Source organism: Narcine bancroftii, chromosome 6, assembly GCF_036971445.1.
Source record: "Narcine bancroftii isolate sNarBan1 chromosome 6, sNarBan1.hap1, whole genome shotgun sequence".
Taxonomy (NCBI): domain Eukaryota; kingdom Metazoa; phylum Chordata; class Chondrichthyes; order Torpediniformes; family Narcinidae; genus Narcine; species Narcine bancroftii.
The window spans coordinates 23,149,082-23,167,617 of NC_091474.1; the positions used below are offsets into that span (position 1 = coordinate 23,149,082).

Sequence of the window (18,536 nt, forward strand, 5' to 3'; positions counted from 1 at the left end):
CTAAGAAGAAAATTGTTCAAAGTCTTCACCTTCTGAGTGTCACTTCCACCCTTTTCCCTCAATGTACATTGTTATATTAGTTCTCTATTGAGCAGCAGTGTGGCCCCTTGTCATCACTCGTGTTGTTCAAGGGAAGCCCCTCGGCCTCTAAATGCCCAGTAGGAGAACTCTAGACCAGCCATTCTCAACCATTTTTTTGGCTATGGCCTCCTTAGGACTCAGCTCAAAATTTATGGGGCCCCCCCCTCCCTGCGAAGCAGTCTTTTCATTGGTTTCTTCCGTACTTCTCTCCTAGCGCCTACTTAACATTTTTTTTTAATGATTTCAGTCCATGGAGCACTCCCCCACCCCCTCCCCCACTTAAATGTGGTGTGGCCTCCTGGGTAGGGTGGATTTACAGAAAGGGTAAGCCTCCATGCGCTCCTCAGGATGTACTCCTGCAGCCTGGAACGCTACAGCCTGCAGCATTCTCGCAGCGACATCTCCGTGTACCGGAAGACTGAACCAAAGCATTTCGACAGCTTTGATGCGCTGGGTCAGAACAAGGGGCCAGGAAAGCCAAACAGCCACTTCCTTGGGACAGATGCGATGCACTGCTTTAAAATCGAAAATGGTGTAATATCATTTGAAAACTTCTCTCAAAAAACATCAAGGGTCATGAATTACCGGTAATTTTCCGAGGTTAGATACAGATGAAGAGCAAACTGGTTTCTACTCTTATTTGAATGGTGTCGCAAGATGTTGACCTACTTTTCCATACTTGCCTATTGTGGATATCTCAGTTTACTTCCTCTCAACAACCCTGAAATAATCTGTCCTCTCAACCTGCCACATTCACAGATTTTCACCTGCTTTTTCTCATTTTCCCGGTCTGCATTTCTGTCCCTTGTTATTGAGATTATATTTCATGTCCTTACTCTCAAATTAACCTATTCATGGAACCCTGGAGGCATGGGGGGAAGGGGGGGGGGGGTGGGGGAAGGACGCAAGTCTCGGGCACGTTGGGGCAGACACACCTGGTGAATCAGGTTCTCTCTCCGACTCTCACGGTGAGTCGGATAATGGAGGTGGATGGACTACTTTTAAAGACCATATTCTAGCAAAGGGGAACCTGCTGCACAATTTTTAAAACTTGACAGACAAGACCATAAAGATTTCTGGACCAAGAGGGAAGCAGCTCCTCCAGATGTACTGTAGATGTTAACACCAGAAACTGAGAAGCAGGTTCAATACAAGCTCCACAAGAATTATCTAATGCAACCACTGGTCACATTGTAAAAACACAATGCGGGAGAAACTCAGCAGGGACAACGGTGTACCTTGTGTAGCAAAGATAAAGATAGATAACCAACATTTCGGGCTTGAACCATTCATCAAGGTATGAGCAAAATGTAGATATGATAACATAAAAATGTCACTATTCCCAAAATTGAGCTAGGGTGAGTTACAGAAAATGGTTAAGTAGGCGAGGACTTTATTCCCTGGAATGTAGAAGAATGAGGGGTGATTTGTCGAAGGTATACAAAATTATAATGGGCATTAGAGTAAATGCAAGTTGGCCTTTTCCACTGATGTTAGGTGAAATACGAACCAGAAACCATGAGTTCAGGGTGAAAGGGGTAAAGTTTAGAAGGTACATAAGGGGGGGGAACAACTTCACGCAGAGAGTATGGAATGAGCTGTCGGCTGGAAGTAGTGAATGTGGGCTCAATTTTAACATTTTTTAAAAATTTGGCCATGAATGGGAGGGGGTATGGAGGAATGTGAATCAGTGGGACTAAGCAGAATAATATTCTGGTACAGACTAGAAGGGCCAAAGGGCCACTTTTCTGCGCTGCAATGGGTCCATGCAGGTGTCAGCCAAATGGTGTTTTGATGATGAAGTCAGTCGATTTGCAGCCTAGTTTCTAGCGCTTGGGTGTGATTTGTGATTAGTTTTGATGAAAAACAAAATCAGTGCAATTGAGCACAAGTGGTTTGTTTCCCAATACTTTTCATGCAGAGGTTATATATCGAAAAGCATTTGCACTTCTCGTTATTTGCAATCCTGAGACTCGTTATCATCACAGCAGAGAGAGAAAAATCCCCCAAAGGAAATTTCAGAAGTTGGAGGGGGGAAATAAAATTAAATCCACCCAACACAGCAGCACTTCCTCAATGCGGTGATGAGAATTCATCGCAATAAATGGGATAACAGGGTAAATAGGTAAAGAGATGGATAATTGCCTGGGCTTTGACATGTTACATCTTATTACACTGGTAAGTGAGAGTAGAACGTGGAGACATAGCTGCAAGAGTCAAGGCAGTCGTTTTTGAACAGAGACGAGGAGGAACTTTTCGCAGAGAGTGGTGAATCTGTGGCATTCTCTGCCCAAGGAAGCAGTAGAGGCAGCCTCATTAAATGTATTTTAGACACAGTTCGATAGACTCTTGCACAGCGGGAGGAATTAAAAGTTGCGGTGGAAAAGCAGGAACAGTAAGATTGAAAGAATGCAGAGTATATTTATTGCGATGTTGCCAGGACTGCAAGAACTGAGTTTCAGGGAAAGGTTAAACGGGTTAGGACTTTATTCCCTGGAGTGTAGAAGAATGAGGGGAGATTTGATAGCAGTCTACAAAATTATAAGTAGTCAGTAAATGCAAGTAGGCTTATTCCACTGTGTTTAGGTGAGGTACAAACCAGAGCATAAGGGTGAAAGGGGCAAAGTTAAGGAGGAACCTCCTTCACAAAGAGTGCGGTGAATGTGGATTCAATTTTAAACACTGAAGAAAAATGTGAACAGGTACATGGACAGGAAGGGTTTGGAGGGCTATGGGCTGGGTGCAAGTGGGGCCGAAAAATAGTTCGGCACAAACTAGAAGGGCCAAAGGGCATGTTTTCCGTGCTGTCATGGTCTCGGGTGCAGCTGAGTTCACAGCCAGATCAGCCGCGATCTTATTGAAAGGCAGAGCAGGCTCCACAGGCCAGATGGTCAACTCCTGCTGCTAGTTCTTATCTCCTTGTGAAATGAATATCTCAACAATAAACCATTGTGGTGCAGCAAAGTTAGCTTAAGATAATTGTACAATTATTACTTCCTCCAAAACCATACAATGAACATCAGTCGAACACCTTCCAAATAAAGACTTTCATTGATTCTGTACATTGTACTCATGAATATAATTATAACATTCATTCCAAATTATCTATGTTTAGTCATCACCACACTCGCTGCTTGTTTGATATGAACAAGACCTCAGAGGCATCTGTGATGTTGCTAAGGGGTTCGCATATCCTCACCAAGGCAATCCAGTCTCATTCACGCACCTGTGTTCGGCAAATTTTAACAGATGGCCAACGCCTCCTTCTAATTGCACCTTCTGGCACCAGTCTCTGCAGAGGCAACCAGCACCTAACTCACTTCAATGACGTTTTGCCACACAGAATCCAAATTAAACACATCTCCTGCCGAGGAGAGGAACACTCGGGCTTTCTATAGTTGAAAAAAAAAGCGAATGTAAAGGCGGATATTCTCTCCCTTTACAACTTCATGGAAGTTCTGAGGGCAGATTCAGGAGGCAGTCTCCGATCCGCCTGGGGTGGTTGGGGGGTGGAGCGAGGTTGCTCCACCACCTCCACGAAGGCAACGCCGCTAAAAGCGGCAGCCCGCGGCCCATGAGTTCAGCCTTAGTTCCAGTGTTGATCATGTCGCTGCTGCCCCCTTGCTCTCTGCCTGAGAGCTGGGCCACGAGCGCCTCCTCGTCTCTCATCGAGAAGGGCTCGGCATCTCAGCGGCACCGTGTGAATGAGACAGGTTGTCACTTCTCCCACTGTCTACACTCATGATTCCACTGTTTCGGAGTGTGAATGCCAGCAGCTGATTTTCATAACCTGATGTTACAAAAAGACTTTTTATGACCACAAGTAGTCATCTATACTTGTGCAAAGCAATTTTTTAAAATTCATTTTCACATGGTTAAGTATTACGTCATCTTGTGAGTGAGCAGACTGTTAAATTCATTCCTAATCTAAGTCTGTACAATGGAGACAAGAACATAGAATTGAAAAGACAAAAAAAGTTGTATTTTAGAATTCAAAGGATTCTGTCCGCGATTTTCAATTTTTGAATTGAAACATTCACATTGCAATTGAGCAATGGCCGTCTTCTTTACCCATAATCCCCCACACAGCTGGAACCGCTCTCCCAACGCCAGGGAAACACAGAGTGGTTCCTACTGATTGGGGGATTATGGTTAAGGAAGATGGCCATTTTGCCTGCAGAGCCTCCAGCTTCCAACCGGGAACGGCAGGTCATAAACACAAGGCTTGCATAGCTTCGATGCAGGCAGGACCCTGGAGTGTCCCACGTCTTGGCGACTGGGAATAATAAACTTCAATGTGGTGTAGCATGGCCTGCAAACAAGGGTTCTATTTGTGAGAGGGGGGAGTAACTGTCAACTTTATGTGCTTATTTCTTTTAAAAAAACAACGGGGGTACCTTGCTGGCATGTATAGATGACATCACGGCGACAGGCGGTGCTACTACACCACTCACCCCACCTCCTTCAGCTCCAAAACATTGGTCCTGACGCTGCTCAGTAAAAAAAAGTAATGCTGGATCTGCCTTATAGGCTTTCTCCATAAAAAAAGTTCCATGTTTTCTCTTTTCATTGAACCACCTTTAAGGTGCTGTTGCTCCATTAAAAACACCTACTGGGTGCACCACTGATTGGAACTACTCCGACTTTCATTTTGGTGGGTGTGGGAAGGAGGCAGAGTTTGCTTTTGATAACAGGGCTGCTTTTACTCCTCTTTCCGGTCAATAAATTGGAGGCGGGTCAATCAGACTTTAACACCAGTGAGTATCTCCAAGTTATCAAAAGGCCATACAAGATGGTGATTCACTGTAAAACTTTCCAAGTTCCTTTCCTCCCTACCACAGAGTCTCTTGAACTCCTTTCCCTAATCTAATCATTGCAGAATAACAAGTGAAGATAAAAATCTACACAGTGCACTCAAAGGAAAGCTTCATGCAAACACGAAAATGAGTTCGCCCTCACCACGTGAATACTGATATAGCTTAATTATACTCTGGGCCTCTGAGCAACACTTTGGAATTTGATATCTTGTGTTAAGGTACATGTGTATGCATGCACAGAATCTACACAGACGGCTTTTGTTCAGAAGCACGATATCCTTTTCATTTTAACTGCAAAAAGTAATGTTTAACAACTGTGCAAACATTCAACACTTTCGATGTGGTTTTTATTGAAGCATTTTCATGGAGACAAGGGAAAATGGCTCATTCCTCAGCTGCATCGGAGTGGAAAACACAACACAATTCACACAAAGATAAAATAGTCCACAGAGCAACTCAAAGAGTTGGAACTACCACCCCCCCTAAAAAAAAAACTGTTTGACACACAGGATAATAATACAAGGATATGGGAATATGGTCAGCAAAATAATGTTTGTGTGTTATTCCCCCCCCCCCACACCGGAGAGCAAAAAGTACCAAAGGTACTGCTCAGGGACGATGATCAGCAGAGACCCTGGCTAAGTGGCCTGTTTCTGTGCTGTACGGTTGTATTGTAAAGTCTGAAATTAATGTGGAATAGTGACATAAATTATGTTCCCGTTTGTGGGACCAGGGAAACATCTTTTTCTTCGTTCTATCGAATGATTATAATCTTCTAATTAACGTCAATGCTCAAAAGCAACAAGAATAGTCAAACGACAAGTGTTGCACCGTTTGCTAAAAGGATGGGAAACCAACTTTGCTTTCATCTGGAAACAAACTTAACGTAGCCCATCCATTCACATCTAAGTCACTTGGAGACATAAATATCAAGGGTCTCAGCACCAATCCGTGCAATGCACAGGTAAACATGGTGTCTGCTGGGGAGCTTGTACAATGCGCAAAAGAGCGAGAGGAAATCAGCAAGTTACGGAGCAGCCCTGCAATACACCCATAGTCACAGACTACCAAATGATGAAAGCAGCTCCTTACCACCATCCTCTGCTCTCTATGAACAAGCCTATCTTGGACACAATTTGTCAGCCCGTCCTGGATCACGTGACTCTAACCTTCTGGACCTCACAAAAACACTGCATTTTCAATGAAAATCTTGACAGCAAACACAACCCTCTCAAATGATTTCCATAATTCCCAATGATTACACAACAGCAAGACAGACTGAAACTCAGAATCTGAGTTTGTCATCATGAACATGTCACAAAATCCATTGTTTTGCAACATTGCTATAAATTACATTTCAAAATTAAATAAACAGTACAAGAAAATCGGAGAACGTATGATCATATCTTTGGTTCATTGTCCATTCAGAAGTCGGACGGCAGAGGGGAAGAAGCTGCCCTTGTGCCACTGGGCGCTCGTCTTCAGGCTCCTGTACCTTTTACCAGATGGTAGCAGAATAAAGAGGGAATGGCCTGGGTGGTGGGGGTCCTTGAGGACAAAGGCCGTTTTGTCCAAACACCGCCTAATGTAGATGTCCTTGATGGAGTGAAGACCCGTGCCTGCTCGTGATGTCACAGGCCGAGTTAACAAAACAAGTTTTTTCCCTGTAATATTCACTGGCACCTCTATACCAGAAAGTGATATAACCAGTCAGAATGCTCTCCACAGTACACCTGTAGAAATTTGTAAGTCTTTGGTGGCATATCAAATCTCCTCACTGGCGAGCCTTCTTCGTGACTGCATCGACCTAGAGGCCCCATGTGATAATTGATCATCTACGACTTTTACACAGAGGAGATGGAAAAGCAAAATTGAAGATGGGGAGAAGAGGGAACCTTCAGAAGGGTTTTACATACATCGTCGAAAGCAAAGCGGGGTTAGTGAGGTTACGTGGTTGTCCTGACGGGATGCTACCTCCGCACAGCTGGAGTTTGGTGATGCAGCTACAATGTACAAGCGGAAATCAGAAGAGTGGAGCTAAAGCATGAAGGGACGAGGCTTTTGGAAACAGCACTGTGGAGTGTGGGAAGCAAGGGACCCGCTGTGTGTTGAAGGATGGGGGAAGCATTGCTGCAAAACTTGGGGCTGAAAGATGGGGAGTGGCTGAGCTGACTGGGGATGTTTGGAGCAGACACCAGACAATATGACATGGGGGTTTCTGCAGTAATGGGTAAGGGGATTACATTCCAACTATAAAACATAAGAGTGGGATAAGGCCATTCAACCCATCAAGTCTGCCTGTCATTTCATCATGGCTGATTTATTAACCTTTTTAACCCCATTCTCTTGACTTCTCCCCATAACCCTCGAGTCCACCTCCTCATCAAAACTTCCAAGTCAAGTTTATTGTCATTTGATTGTACAAGTGCAACCTGATGAAACAGCTTCTCCGGTCCTCGGTCCGTGAATATGAGAGTCTCAGCTGGTGAATGAGAGCAGTTCCCGTGGTTGTTCAGCATTCTCACTGCCCATAGGAAGAGGCTGTTCCTCAGCCTGGTGGCGCTGGCTCATATTCCTGTAACTCTTCCCCTACGGGAATAACTGAAAGGATGTGTTCAGGGTAGAGGGGTCCTCAATGATTTTGCTTGCCTTTCTCGCACCACTTAAAGACATCCAATGACTTGGCCTTCACAGCAACTAATTCCACAGATTCACCAGTCTTTGGGTAAAGAAATTCCTCCTCATCTCTTTTCTAAAGAGAGGTTCTGGAGGGATGGATGAAGATAAAAGGTTCAACCCAAGGAAGACAACTCTGAGAGCATATCTCGAGACTTGGTCTAATTTATCACATGTTGGCACTGAAATACACAGATGCCTGGTCCTAAGTGGCTTTGGATTCATTGACAATGGTGCTAAATCAAAACACTGCCACTTCCAAGACCTACCCATGGGATAACTCAATGTAGTGATGAAGAACTGCTGTACCACTGGAGAAGAATGCTAAATACAGAATCTTGTAGTCCTCTTGGGCACATTTATAAGGTCCCATAGCATTGTTTTGTAGTCATCTCGAGAGAGCAGGCCAAAATTCATTTAATATCATCCAAAAGCACATTTTTCTTTGCAGAGATTTGATAAGTGCAAATCAGTGACCTCGGTACACACCGTAACAGTGATGTCCAAAGTGTTTTAAAATCCAGGCTGAGACAACCAATCCCATGATACATTCTACACAAATTCTTTTCCAGCTGCAATATGACAAGGGTCTCCCTCCCCTCCATCGAATTGATCTACCGGGATCAAGGTCTGAAGAGAGCGTGCAAAATCTTTGAGGACCCCCTCACCCCCCCCCCCTAAACACACAGCATCTTTCAACTACTCCCTTTGGGAAAGGGATACAGGAGCATCAGGGCCAGAACCATTAGGCTGAGGAACAGCTTCTTCCCAACGGCGGTGGGACTGCTGAATGACTCAGTGACTCAATTATTTATTTAACAATATTTATTTATTTTTATTAATGTATACATGCTATGCAGAGTTATAATTTGTCTGGATGGATGTTATGCCTGCACATTTTTGCACCGAGGACCGGAGAACACTGTTTCGTCAGGTTGTACTTGTACAATCAGATGATAATATTTAATACAAAATTGTGAACAGAAGATGGTAAAAATTTAAGTCACCACACCTTTGTGCTTGGTGATGTGTGCAATTGACAGCCAAAGTTGGCATACAAAACCTCCAGAGTCCGTTCACTTAAACTGTGGAAACACATCAGTGCTACAATCTGAAGGCCCTCATGAAGATTCATCCTTTTACAATACTAGATTTCACAAGCCAAGGTGAATCAAATGCATCACATGAAAAAGAATCTCAGGGTTGTTGGTAATGTCATGTACGTACTCTTGACAATAAATCTGAAATCGGATCCGAAATAATTTCTGAATTTGTAGCTTTCCTCCAAATACATCGATTTATTTTATTTATTTCAAATTTATTGTCAGTACATACATGACATCACACACAACCCTGAGATTCCTTTTCCCTGTGGGCCAGACAGAATCATCACTTCTTGACAGTGTAAAAAAAAACTGTACATAACAAACTGACCGCACAATACAGAGGTAGGAAAAAAAAACAAGTGCACAAGTTAGAGTCCTCAGGTGTGTCTCTGATTGAGTTTGTTGTTGAGGAGTCTGATGGTGAAGATGGAGCAGCTGTTCCTGAACCTGGTGGTGCAAGTCTTGGGGCACCTACACCTCTTTCTTGATGGTTGTAGTGAGAACAGAGCATGTGCCTGGGGGGGGGGGGCAATGACGATTGCTGCTGCTCTCCAACGGCAGCGTTCCCCGTAGATGTTCTCCATAGTGGGGAGGGTTTTGCCTGTAATGTGCTTGGCTGCATCCACTATCTATTGTGCTCAGGGGGTATTGATGCCCCCATATATTGAAGCAAATATACTCAATAATCACCATCACATTGTAGGCTTTGTTGCATTTATACTTACTGCAAATGGGGGTACAAATCTTTAATTGTTCGAAGCACATGGGCAAAGTCAGCACTTATATCCTATTAATAGCTTCCAGTGAACCTTACTAAGCCATTCAGAGTGTGGGCAATTAAAATGATTGACAATCTGGTTGATTTAAGGTCACCAATACTGATGCCAGCTATTTAAAAAATAATTACAGATTTAATTAAATGGATAATGGAACTTCAATTTCCCAAGATGGGATGGGTTATTCGAACTCTAGGCACTCAGTCGAGCACCGAAGTACGACTGGCCCTCGCGTACAACAATAAAACTACCATTCTTCTCATCAGTGGTAGGTTTTTGACTGAAGCATCAATGAGAATTAATTGCTTTTTCTACGTCAAAAAAAACACTGAGCATTTCTGATATCGTTATGAGTGTGGGGCAAGTTATTTCATTCCCAGAGATCTTTGCACTCATGAGGGACACAGCTGGGAGTGCATCAAGTCAGAACCACCTGTTGAGTAAATATCACGCACAGCAGATGCTCAAGTAAACACAGCAAGGTGGTTAAAAACAGAATTTAGTGTTTGAATAGGTAACCTATTACAATCCATCTCATCTTGTTGGGAAAATTGATGTAATGGTCCCCAGATTACTATCCAGTACAGAATAAACATGTTCAATTTCACATATCGGATCTTACTTTTAAATTTAAATTTTTAAAAAAGATTTAGACATACAGCAGGCCACTTCATCCCTCGAATCTGTGCCGCCCAAATTACACCCTATTAAGCTACACCCCTGGTACATTTTGAACGATGGGAGTAAACGGAGTCCCTGGGGAGAAAACCCACGCAGACACTGGGAGAACATAGAAACTCCTTACAGACAGGGCTGGATTCCCAATCTCTGGCGCTGTAAAGGCACTGCACTAACCGCTACACCAACCATGCCAAAGTTAAGGATCTGGAGTACAGTTTGCCAGCTGTTTGAATTGGAGTCTTGTGCAGCTGCAGAGGCCACAAAAGTTGAAGTATATCATGTGCACAGTAAAACCTCTGTTATCCAGAATTCAAGCAACCGTCAGCCTTAAGCAACCAGCAAAAAAAATTAGAAAATAAGTAGGCAAAAGTTTAAAATTGGCACGCCCATCATGCAACACACAATCTCAAGCAACCGGAAAATTTACTTGTCCAGCATCTATTAATCCCCCATAGGTGCCAGATACCAGGGGTTTTGCTGCATTACATTTCAACAAGACAAAAAAAAAGAACATTTGAACAAACTATTGCCACAACTGAATCTTTCATGAGATTCAGGAATTTTCATCCCAAACATATTCTCCAGAAAGAGCCATTTGGCATTCCACTTCTTGACAAAAGACAAACTGAAAAGATGGTGCAGTTTTAAATCTGAAGGTGGACACCATGATCATAAGTGGGAGAAACAACTCAGAAGAAAGGAGTGAACAGGGTGCATTCCTAAAAGCCACATTATAATGTCACGACTGGGATTGTTTTTAAATCATCCTTTACAAAGGAAGAAAAATGAGTCAGAACAAATCTCAGCCACGTCTGGTGATTGTGTTGGAGACAGGGGCAGATGAAAACACAAGGAAAGGAAAGTAACTTGACTAGCAGGCCATCCAGCAGTTTGCAATTCTATTAACCAAAAGGGACACTAGTGCAGAGACAAGAAATCAATGCTTGAAACGTCCAGCATTAAAATTTCATGACACTGGTTATCCATTACCCATGCCTCCAAGGGGAGTTAAGAGGAGAAAGAGCACAACTAACAGACTGCATTTGTTTTAACCCTTTCTGCACTAAAACCAAGCATCACCACAAAATAAAAGTTCAAACGTCAAGCACAATCCAGTATTCCCTGCTGAACAGGAAATCTCTCTGTAGTTCAACAAGAAATGTTTGTCCTACTGCATAAATAATAAATCATTTAAATTCAGTCAAAACTCCGATGATTTAAATTTAGACACACAGCACAGTAACAGGCCCTTTCGGCCCATGAGCCCATGCTGCCAATTGACCTACAAGGCCCATTTTGAAAGGTGGGAGGAAACCAGAGCACCCAGAGGAAACCCACGCAGACACAGGGAAAAGTTCCGAACTCCTTACAGACATGGGCAGAATCGAACTCTGGACGCCGCCGCTACAAGGCTAACCGTGCCACCCTTATGAGCAACTTGAGACGATGGGTTTATGATTTTAATGGGAGGTTTTCATTCCCATGAGGAATTTGATATTGAATTGGCAAAATTTACTCACTGATTAAAAGATAATTACTTTGATACCCATTGCAATAAATGGTAAAATTAAAAAGGTATTTCACAACCACCCAAGCACATGGAACTCTGGGGCAGAACAAGGCTACAGTAAGAACTGGTTAGAACACTTATAGATTTGAAAGAAAAGAACAATTTTTTTTTAAAATGTTAATGCTGCCAGACCAAGAACCAATGTTTTGAATTAATTTATGGAAGTGAGAAAAGATATTCGAATAAAGATAGTAAAGGATCTTCCTGGAATATACTCCAAGAAAAAAGAATGGGTCTATATTATGCTAATCATTTACCTGTGTAAATTTAGCTTCATTGACAAATTAGCAGCTCTGTGACATCCAGGATAAAGCAGCCAAGTTGATCGGCACCTCCCCATCAGCTCCCTGCAGAACTGCTGCACAGAGGCCACCGTATCTGCCAATACGATTAACCCAGAAGAAGCTCCCAAACCCACCAACAAGAAGTGGGGAAGGAAATACATTTCCAAACAAGGTGTGGAATATCACCGTCGTTCCTTCGTCAGTTGACCAAGATCCCGGAACTCCCAACTGTGGGAGGGCCTTCATTGGAAGGCCCACAGCAGTTCAAGTAGGCAGCTCACCACCACCTTCTGAAGGGCAATAAATCCGAGCCATTGCCCACATTCCCCAAAAAATGAACAACTAAAAACAGTGAATTTACAGTGCCAATGAGTGGATGTGTAATTTTGGCAATACAGTATTATAGAGAAGGCAAGATCCAAGGCTTAAAAATGATGCCAGATGCAGTTAGATCACATAGCAAAGATTTCGTGTCAAGATGAAGATTCATGCATTAGACTTAGATGGTTATAAAAGGCCCTGCCAATTATTTTTGGGTCTTACAAGTGCAAAAAAATGTTCCAGGTTGAACTGACAACAAGAATTACAACTGGCATCACATTCTGTGTTCCATCAAGTTCTGCAACTTTAAACCACCAGCAATCAGGGCTCCACAGTCGAAGAGTAATTTTAACCCATTTATATGTTACAGACAACATACACGTGTGCTTTAATTTGCTAGTCTCAACACATGGGTCCAAAACGAGAGAAGCTGACCACAATCTGCTTGGCAACAATGAACTTATTTAGAGACAACGAGAATGTTAAAAAAGTTTTGCATAAGAGAGTTGACATGTCATATTCAATTATTGTGTACTGCGGCGCCAGACACAACATGTTAAAACACACATGATTAGACAACTTATCAACGTGACAGCCAATTCTTTTGAACACACTCAGCCCCCAGCACTCATTCAAGTTTGTCTGCTGGAAATACTAGAATGGAATTGATTTCATCCTCAGGGGATCAGCGACTGTCTCATAAATAATGGCAGAGCAAAAGATCTCCATTTACATGCTCAGGACAGAGATGCGTACAGGGTTGGCAGCAGGGATACTAGTCGAGCAATCTATGAGCTTGGACCGATGTTCTAGAAACAGAAGTTCAAACCGCCCTCTGGGTGGCTGGGGAATTTAAGGTCAGTTAATTGAATTATCGGAGATAAAAGGCTCATCTCAGAAATCACCGGGTTGTCGTAAAAGTCCATCTGATTCACTAATGCCCCTTGGGGAATGGGGAAAATCCACAACAATTACACCACCCAGCCGATACACAACTCCAAACAGATAGTGATGTGGTTAACCCTCGGCTTCCCCTGGCCAAACAAATTATGTGATTTTCTCACTACCTTCGCCCTACAGATTGCCCTGGCTCATAACCTCCCTCTCAAGGGCAATTGGGGATGGGTCACAAGCACCAAAGGTGCCCATATCCCATGAAAAAAAAGGAAGCAGAGAACAATAGCTGAGCACTGGTAGAATACTGCATTGTGCCAAATCAATCTCAAAGCCCAAGCCTCAAGTGATGTTCCTCTAAACACATGCCAGTCCTCAATCGCTGTAACTGTAGTAAAAACACATTGAAATGATGGAGGAACTCAGCTGGTCTCACAGTGTATATTATCAACATTTCGAGCCTGAGCTCTTCTTCAAGGTATCTTGAAGAATGAAGGAGGGCTCAGGCTAGAAACATCTGTAATATGTCTTTACATCCTACTGGTGCTGCAAGACCCGAGTTCCTCCAGAATTTCTGGGTGTTTCTATGTATTGGAATGGTTCCAGGGATGAAGAATTTCCGATGTTAACTCGTACGGTGGTTATGCTCCTATGAGAAAATTAAGTTTGGAGAAGATACAACAGGTGGAAAATATCATGACGACGTTTGGTGGGGTGGAGAGAACCACATGGCGTCAGAGACATAAAAAGGGGGGAGGGGGTGTGGTTGTGAGGATTCTTGTACAAACATGGACAATCGGGATGTAACTGTCTGTTGGGGTGGTGAAGCCAATCAGGGCTTTCAAAATGGAATGGCACAAGCACTTAAATTGTGCAATCTCAAAATAAATGCTGCACTTAAATCTGTGACTCGGAAGTCGATGGTGATGCTACATTCTGAAGATCCATCTAGTATCAACCCTGATTTTCGTTCACTTGTATGGTTTTCAAAATCAAAAGAAAGCGTCATAGAACCATAGAATATCAGAGCACAGAAACAGCCCCCTTCAGCCCTTCTAGTTCGTGCCAAACCATTTTTCTGCTTAGTCCCACTGACCTGTACCTAATCCAGATCCCTTCATGTCCCTCCCATCCATGTACCTGCCCAAATTTTTCTTAAATGTTAAAATTGAGCCCGCATTCCCCACTTCAGCTGGCAGCTCGTTTCATGCTCCCACTACTTTCTGGGTGAAGAAGTTCCCCCTAAAACATTTCCCCTTTCACCCTTAACCCTTGTCCTCTGGTTTGCATCTCACCTCCCCTCAGTGGAAAAAGCCTATCTACATTTACTCTGCTTATTTCCCGCCCCCCCCCCCCGCTCATAATTTTAAATACCTCTATCAAATCTTCCAAGTGGAAACCTCATTTATTTCACACATGGAATAAAGTGGATGCTGCTGGAAAACTTCAACCATGCGTTGATGTCTGTTCATTTTTTTCTGGTCCAAGAGGGATGACAACAATCCCAGCTCAGGTATCAATGAGTGTGTTGGAAAAATTTTGAACTGCAAAGAAAAACCTTGCCAGAATTCTATGGACACTGCTACTGTCCACGAGCTTGCTGAACTGACAGCACCTCTTGCTGAACTGCAGTTGGGTGATTTACCTTCCACCTTAAGTATGCATTGGGAACAGGAACAATGCCCCTTCCTGCTTTGGTGATGCCCCAGTTTCAAAGATCCATCCTTCACCAACAGCTCTCACGTGCTTCAGAAATAGATTTCTCCTTCCCTGTACCAGATCTTGTGGCCTTCTGGGAGGCTGAATGAAAATACAGTATTTCATTGAGATTGCAAGTGTGTCCCAGTTAGCAAGAGCACCTGTCATCCAAGCTCACTGGAACATCCAATTCCCTTGAACACCATTTTAAAAATTGGCTTTCAGCCCAGTACTGAAAGTTCCATGAACTCTGTGAGACATTGCAACCGAGAAGGGGGAAAGGGGATTGGGGCGGGGGTGGGAAGAGGAGTTGGCAAAAAAACACCTCCTCTGGACAAGGAGGAGGGGGGGAGAGGAGGGGGGGGGAGAGGAGGAGGGGGGGAGAGGAGGAGGGGGGGGGAGGAGGAGGGGGGGGAGAGGAGGAAGGGGGGAGAGGAGGAGGGGGGGAGAGGAGGAGGGGGGAGAGGAGGAGGGGGGAGAGGAGGAGGGGGGAGAGGAGGAGGGGGGAGAGGAGGAGGGGGGAGAGGAGGAGGGGAGAGGAGGAGGGGGGGAGAGGAGGAGGGGGGAGAGGAGGAGGGGGGAGAGGAGGAGGGGGGGAGAGGAGGAGGGGGGGAGAGGAGGAGGGGGGGAGAGGAGGAGGGGGGGAGAGGAGGAGGGGGGGAGAGGAGGAGGGGGGGAGAGGAGGGGGGGGGAGAGGAGGGGGGAGAGGAGGAGGGGGGAGAGGAGGAGGGGGGGAGAGGAGGAGGGGGGGAGAGGAGGAGGGGGGGAGAGGAGGAGGGGGGAGAGGAGGAGGGGGGGAGAGGAGGAGGGGGGGAGAGGAGGAGGGGGGGAGAGGAGGAGGGGGGGGAGAGGAGGAGGGGGGGAGAGGAGGAGGGGGGAGAGGAGGAGGGGGGAGAGGAGGAGGGGGGGAGAGGAGGAGGGGGGAGAGGAGGAGGGGGGGAGAGGAGGAGGGGGGGAGAGGAGGAGGGGGGGAGAGGAGGAGGGGGGGAGAGGAGGAGGGGGGGAGAGGAGGAGGGGGGGAGAGGAGGAGGGGGGGAGAGGAGGAGGGGGGGAGAGGAGGAGGGGGGGAGAGGAGGAGGGGGGGGAGAGGAGGAGGGGGGGAGAGGAGGAGGGGGGGAGAGGAGGAGGGGGGAGACTGAAGACAGACAGACAGGCTGGAATTGAAGTTCCAAATAAATCGCAAATTGAATATCCATTAAGAAGGGCAGCATTGAAAGCTTTACATTTCAATTCAGTTTGGAAGACAAATACTGAAAGGTCAATGTTTTGTTAATGTGAAAATGCAGCTGAATACCCTGGATTATTTAAAAAACGACATTTAAGATTTTCAGGAGGAAGGAGTTGTGCTGGAGAAATCACCCAAATGGTTTCCATCACAGAATCCACACCTTTAGTATGTTGCTTTAGAACGTGCTGACCTTGATCCAATCCAAGCAGTGGCTATTCTTTAGTCGAACGAGTTTGAGATCTGCCCTTCATTGAACCTTTGTAATACTTGCACATTTCCTGTGAGTGGATTTTAAAATCTTCAAAGATGCTTGCAAAATACAGTAACTGCTGTTGCAAAGGAAGACTCCATTTCGTGCATCCCCAGAATTTTCACCTGAAATGTTGCCTTTGAGCAATACCCTCTGAATATGACAATCCCCGCCTTTTTAAAAAAAATCTAATTGCTGACCAGTGAAGACGGTTGAAAAGCAGATTACAATATTTAAATAACGAATTATGTTTTAAAGGTTTACGTTTGATTTGAATATTTTAAAATAAGCCACTATCTGCTTCTGTAACAGACTGTTTAAAGTAAAATATGAAAGTCTGCAGATACCATGGTTGAAGTAAAAACCAAATGTTGGAGAAACTCAGTAGGCCAGTGTCCTTTTGTATAGCAAAGAAAAACAGTATACTGTATAACCGACGTTTCTGGATTGAGCTGTACCCTCCATTCCTTCTCCACCTTTGTGACCATGCCATTCCTCCTCTACTTGACAATTCCCCCAGAGAACAAGACCATCTACCCAGAACACTTGACAAGTACCTGCATTGTTGTGCTTTGTAAAAGGTCCAATGGTGTTGCGGTTGATTATAATTACACTGGACAATTAAGCTTTTGCTTCCAAAACACTCAGGTATATTTTATGAATTTTGGGCTGCTGATCACAAAAATCACCTTAAAACGTTTCTATCAAACATCCATCTATTTTTTGCGTTTTCCTTTCATAGTTTAAGACCACCAAGCATACAAAACCATGTCATTGAAGATTCATTTTCTGCATTTGCACTTTGATCATCTTCCCTGCTGATCTTAGCGCAGGGAAGAACATGGTGAAAGGTTTCACCAGGTCATTGTGACCATGGAAAAGCGGCACCAGTGCAACTGAAATCCATTGATGCTGGCCAACTATTGGACACTGACACGAGTGGTATCAGATGCTGAGTACAAATGAAAATCAGCGGCAAAACATTTTTAGGTTGGATGAACTAATGCAATGTGTCAGCGTCATTTTGAGATTAAACATGCTAAATTCAATAAAATTTAATTGAATGCTTCTCCAGCTTCCTACACGATACAGCAAATTTCAAATGATCTTTGTGTTCAGCTTGAAGTTGTCTATCATAAACCCTAATTTCCTTTCAGGAAGCAAACCTTTTGAAAAATTCTTGTCCAGTGTGAATGATGCAGAGGCAACGAAAGGAAAAAAAAGCACCTACCTCCCAAATTCCTTCCTGTTCAGTGGATCCTGCTGTGCTTGTGCAATCCCAGCAGCCTCGCTCCCTCTCTCCGGATCCTGTGTATCTGGTGGCTGGGCTGAAAACGCACGGCCCTCGGCGTTGCAACTACTGCGCACCTGAGCGCCCTCCCCGGTTGGCTGGCTCCTGCCGTCCTGCTGAGAATTCCGCTTCATCGCCTGAAGTCGTGCCAAAGGGACAACGTCACAATTCTGCGGACGGTGCCAGACCGTCTGTTTCGTGAGGGCATTGTAGTAGTAGAACCGGTTGTTGTTCTGGTCGAAGAGCTCCCACCATTGGTTCTCGCTGGACTGCCTGACGCGGACTTGCTGTGGTGGATCCCAGCCACACTCACCCGTCTCCAGATTAACGTACATGCGCTCTCGGGTTCTCGGCTCGATAATCTCTACCCAATCTGAGCTGGAAGCAAAAATAAACAGAAGTAAGAAATACAGCAACTCTGCATAAGAAGGATAAAGGCTATTTCCCCAAACAGCTCAATGCCACTCTTCATGCTTTACTCTGACTGTCAACAACTTCACTGCATGCCTCCTTCTAATTCTTTCCCCCTCAAATGGTGTTAACTCAAACACAGAAGAGGGAGCTGGGATAGAACATAGAATATTACAGCATAGTATCAGCCCTTTGGCCCATGATGTTGTGCAGACCTATATAAACCGACTCAAAAATCTAAACCTTCCTTAGCTCATAACCACACATTTTTCTTTCATCCATGTGTCAAAGAGTCTTTTAAATGTCCCCATTGCACCAGCCTGCACCCTCGTCCGTAGCAACACATTCCAGGCGCCCATGCTCTCATGTAACAAAATTCCCCCTGACATCTCCCCTAAACTTTCCTCCTCCCACCTTGTACCAATGTCCTCTGATGCTTACGACTCTCACTC

The 18,536-nt window shown here is 44.6% G+C and overlaps 1 protein-coding gene across 6 annotated transcripts in view; it reads right to left on the minus strand.

Moving 5' to 3' along the window:
- The window catches only part of LOC138735815 (rho GTPase-activating protein 39-like), a 195,361-nt gene that overhangs the window by 85,249 nt on the left and 91,576 nt on the right, over window positions 1-18,536 (minus strand). For 2 of the 6 annotated variants that reach the window (XM_069884287.1, XM_069884288.1), the window contains exon 2: window positions 17,614-18,051. In XM_069884287.1, the coding sequence (XP_069740388.1) occupies window positions 17,614-18,051 (438 nt within the window). Of the gene's footprint in view, window positions 1-5,990; window positions 6,150-6,276; window positions 6,377-17,613; window positions 18,052-18,536 lie in introns of those variants that run through there. The other 4 variants (XM_069884293.1, XM_069884291.1, XM_069884289.1 and 1 more) reach the window with 3 other exon arrangements.